Raw genomic sequence first — 5,000 nt, forward strand, 5'->3', positions numbered from 1 at the left:
ATGTGTTTGCAGTGTTTGCAGTGTTTGCTGTGATTGCAGTGATGTTCATGTGTTTGCAGTGATTGCAGTGATGTTCATGTGTTTGCAGTGATTGCAGTGATGTTCATGTGTTTGCAGTGATTGCAGTGATGTTCATGTATTTGCAGTGTTTGCTGTGATTGCAGTGTTTGCAGTGATGTTCATGTGTTTGCAGTGATTGCAGTGATTGCAGTGATGTTCATGTGTTTGCAGTGATGGCAGTGTTTGCTGTGATTGCAGTGATTGCAGTGATGTTCATGTGTTTGCAGTGATTGCAGTGATGTTCATGTGTTTGCAGTGTTTGCTGTGATTGCAGTGTTTGCAGTGATGTTCATGTGTTTGCAGTGATTGCAGTGATTGCAGTGATGTTCATGTGTTTGCAGTGATGGCAGTGTTTGCTGTGATTGCAGTGTTTGCAGTGATGTTCATGTGTTTGCAGTGATTGCAGTGATGTTCATGTGTTTGCAGTGTTTGCAGTGATTGCAGTGATGTTCATGTGTTTGCAGTGATGGCAGTGTTTGCAGTGATTGCTGTGATGTTCATGTGTTTGCTGTGATTGCAGTGATGTTCATGTGTTTGCAGTGTTTGCAGTGATTGCAGTGATGTTCATGTGTTTGCAGTGATGGCAGTGTTTGCAGTGTTTGCTGTGATTGCAGTGTTTGCAGTGATGTTCATGTGTTTGCAGTGTTTGCAGTGATTGCAGTGATGTTCATGTGTTTGCAGTGATGGCAGTGTTTGCAGTGTTTGCAGTGTTTGCAGTGATGTTCATGTGTTTGCAGTGATTGCAGTGATGTTCATGTGTTTGCAGTGATTGCAGTGATGTTCATGTGTTTGCAGTGATGGCAGTGTTTGCTGTGATTGCAGTGATGTTCATGTGTTTGCAGTGATTGCAGTGATGTTCATGTGTTTGCAGTGTTTGCAGTGTTTGCTGTGATTGCAGTGATGTTCATGTGTTTGCAGTGATTGCAGTGATGTTCATGTGTTTGCAGTGATTGCAGTGATTGCAGTGATGTTCATGTGTTTGCAGTGTTTGCAGTGATTGCAGTGATGTTCATGTGTTTGCAGTGTTTGCTGTGATTGCAGTGATGTTCATGTGTTTGCAGTGATTGCAGTGATGTTCATGTGTTTGCAGTGATGGCAGTGATTGCAGTGATGTTCATGTGTTTGCAGTGTTTGCAGTGATGTTCATGTGTTTGCTGTGTTTGCAGTGTTTGCAGTGATGTTCATGTGTTTGCAGTGATGTTCATGTGTTTGCAGTGATTGCAGTGTTTGCAGTGATGTTCATGTGTTTGCAGTGATGTTCATGTGTTTGCTGTGTTTGCAGTGTTTGCAGTGATGTTCATGTGTTTGCAGTGATGTTCATGTGTTTGCAGTGATTGCAGTGTTTGCTGTGTTTGCAGTGATTGCAGTGATGTTCATGTGTTTGCAGTGATGTTCATGTGTTTGCAGTGATGTTCATGTGTTTGCAGTGTTTGCAGTGATGTTCATGTGTTTGCTGTGTTTGCAGTGATTGCAGTGATGTTCATGTGTTTGCAGTGATGTTCATGTGTTTGCAGTGATGTTCATGTGTTTGCAGTGATTGCAGTGATGTTCATGTGTTTGCAGTGTTTGCAGTGATGGCAGTGATGTTCACGTGTTTGCAGTGATGTTCATGTGTTTGCAGTGATTGCAGTGTTCGCAGTGATTGCAGTGATGTTCATGTGTTTGCAGTGTTTGCAGTGACTGCAGTGTTTGCAGTGATGGCAGTGATGTTCATGTGTTTGCAGTGATTGCAGTGTTTGCTGTGTTTGCAGTGATTGCAGTGATGTTCATGTGTTTGCAGTGTTTGCAGTGATGTTCATGTGTTTGCAGTGTTTGCAGTGACTGCAGTGTTTGCAGTGATGGCAGTGATGTTCATGTGTTTGCAGTGATTGCAGTGTTCGCAGTGTTTGCAGTGATGTTGACGTGTTGAACTGACGGCGTTGAGTCCACAGAGCTGATAGCAGCTCATGACCACGATCACAGTGATCAGCTGCCAGCGGAGCGAACGCTTCCGGAACAACTCCAGCACAGACGCCGTCCGCTGTGTGTTCTGAGCGCGACTCTCAGCGTGAACCTCGTCCAGCTCGCGACTCACATCTGTGCGGCCCAGGAACACCTGGAATGCTGCCACACACACACACACACACACAGAAAGATTCATGAATGGAAAACTGAACTGAAGGTTTTAAAACAGAGACAGATTACTAGATTTAAAGAAGCAATCGTTCAAATTACGGTCACTGACACACGATCACTAATACACTGCAATGACATCAACTGATCTGTTACACACACATCCTCAGAGGAGTGGAGCTTTTGATTTGTGTTGTGATGTGGTAATCATGTGATAATGTTATGATGATGATGGTGTGAACTCTCTAAATGAGTTTAATGAGCTGATTTTCACCTTTCTCCGCTGCCACCTCATCCCGGCGCTCCATCAGGAGGAATCTGGGGCTCTCGGGCAGAAACGGAAGAACACACAGCTGAAGCAGGGCAGGAAATGCCAAGAAAGCAAACAGGAAGTTCCATCTCTTTTCCTGCAAACACACAGCAGAGCGAGGAGACGTTCAGAGAGATATACCTGAGGTTCAGTCACACACAGGTGATATGACCCGAGGCCGAGGGTGAAGGTCGAGCAATCCGACCAATAACTACAGAAGAGCGGGAAGTACTTAAAAAGAAAAAAAGATTACACTAATGCATCTGAAGTTTACATTTGAGAATTTTTTAACTCTCAATTTATATATATATATATATATATAGGCCTATATATACCACTGACCGGCCACTTTATTAGGAACACATTGCTAGTAACGGGTCAGACCCTCTTTTGCCTTCAGAAATGCTTTAATTCTTCATGACAGAGATTCAACAAGCTCCTGGAAACATTCCTCAGAGATTCTGGTCCGTATTGTCATGATCGCATCACAGTGGCTGCAGATTTATCAGCTGCACATCCATGACGTGAATCTCCCGATCCAGCAGATCCCAAAGCTGCTCGACCGGACTGAGATCTGGGGACTGTGGAGGCGTTTGAGTTTAGTGAACTCCTCATGATCAGGAAACCAGTCTGAGGTGATTTCAGCTTCGTGACGAGCGTTCTCTTGCCACCAGAAGATGGTCATAAAGGGCATGATCAGCATCAATACTCAGGTCGGCTGTGGCGTTTAAACGATGACCTATTGGCACTAAGAGCCCAAAGTGTGTCAAGAAAACACGATGATATCACTCCCAGCAGCCTGAACCGCGGACACACGGCAGGACGATCCACGCTTTCATGTTGTTCACGTCAGATTCTGGCCCTTCATCTGAAAGTATCCAGACTCATCAGATCAGGAGACGTTTCTCTTCTGTTGTCCAGTAAACACTAGAGATGGTTGTGTGTGAAAATCCATTCGATCAGCAGTTTCTGAAACACACAGTAACCCTGCCATGTTCAGAGTCACTCATATCAGCTTTCTTTCTCGTTCTGATGCTCAGTTTGAACTTCAGCGGATCGTCTCGATCATGTCTACATGCCTGAGCTGCTGCCCTGTGATTGGCTGATCTGATATCTGTGTTAACGAGCAGATGGACAGGTGTAGCTAATAAAGTGGCCGATGATAACGTTTTGTTTTAATGTATAATATTAAAAATACCGTAATAGAGAAATTGTACCTGCAATCCACCAAATGAAAAGAGAAATACATGATAAATGTATTCATTATAAATAATGTACATGGTGGCGTTATAAGATTTGGTTAATTTCCATGACTTTTCCGGGTCAAGATATCACACTTTTTAAACCTCATTTATCCGGGTTTTTCCAACGTGTGAATCCTGGTTCTTCAAAGACAAAACAGTTGAGGGTGTTCATTAAAAAGAGAAAGATCTTGATTTGTGGTAGTTTTATCTTACACTGCAAAAAATGCTTTACTTACTCAGTATTTTTGTATGGTTTCCAGTCTAAATATCTAAAAATTCTTAAATCAAGATGGATTTACTAAAGTAGTAAAATGCCATAAGATATTATGTCTTGTTTTCTGAAGGGAAAAAGCAAAATGAAGTTTTTGCTTAAAACAAGCTAAATTATCCACCAATGGGGTAAGAGAAATAATGTTGTTTCCGTTTTAATTAAGATTATTTTTCTTACTCCATTGGCATTTAGATTTTTCCCCCCTAGAAAACAAGACATAATATCTTATGGCATTTTAAATAATAAAAATACTAAGTAAGAAAATCATTTTTTGCTTGTGTAAGAGAACTAACCCTTCATACAGACAGAACACACTAGTCATCATCTGATGATCCTTCACAGCGCCGGCGGACCCAGACGTCTCCGGGTCAGACGGTCACAGGGACACCGTACATCACGACACGCTGGACAATCATGTGGACGGACAAGAGCCGGATCCAGACCACGACCCCAACACAACAGCTGACCGATCACACACGGGAAACATGAACGACACAGAGCTCCAGATTCCCTCTAAAACAGCCAGAGAACGCCTTAAAGGTGACATATTATACCCCTTTCACAAGATGTAATATAAATCTATGGTGTCCCCAGAATGTGTGTGAAATTTCAGCTCAAATTCCCCCCAGATAATTTATTATAGCTTGTCAAATTTGCCCCTCTTTGAGTGTGAGCAAAAACTCGCCGTTTTTGTGTGTGTACCTTTAAATGCAAATGAGCTTTAGCTCCGCCTCCACTCAGAAGAGGGCGGAGTCTTTACACGAGCTTCAGAAACTCCGGCAATAACAAAACAGGCCAATCTCACTTACAATCTTACGGAGAGACTCAGGAAGAGCTTCTGAATGTTAGTGGAGACATTTGTGTAGTTGTTGTGGAGTTACATTGATCATCTCATCATCATGTTGAACTTCTCCACAAGTGTCCACAGTTCCTGAGGTGTTTATAAGACAGCGGTGACATGTTCTGGTCAATAGTGTTCAGTGCTCGTCTGTGCTCAACCACA

The 5,000-nt window shown here is 42.8% G+C and overlaps 1 protein-coding gene across 9 annotated transcripts in view; it reads right to left on the minus strand.

The window, feature by feature from the left end:
- Nucleotides 1-5,000, minus strand: part of slc2a9l2 (solute carrier family 2 member 9, like 2) — a 41,440-nt gene that overhangs the window by 14,290 nt on the left and 22,150 nt on the right. For all 9 annotated transcript variants that reach the window (XM_084430261.1, XM_084430264.1, XM_084430259.1 and 6 more), the window contains 2 exons: nucleotides 2,447-2,579; nucleotides 1,976-2,163 (listed from right to left, as the gene is read on the minus strand). In XM_084430261.1, the coding sequence (XP_084286387.1) occupies nucleotides 1,976-2,163; nucleotides 2,447-2,579 (321 nt within the window). The remainder of the gene's footprint in view (nucleotides 1-1,975; nucleotides 2,164-2,446; nucleotides 2,580-5,000) is intronic.

This window comes from Rutilus rutilus, assembly GCF_951802725.1.
Source record: "Rutilus rutilus genome assembly, chromosome: 14".
NCBI lineage: Eukaryota > Metazoa > Chordata > Actinopteri > Cypriniformes > Leuciscidae > Rutilus > Rutilus rutilus.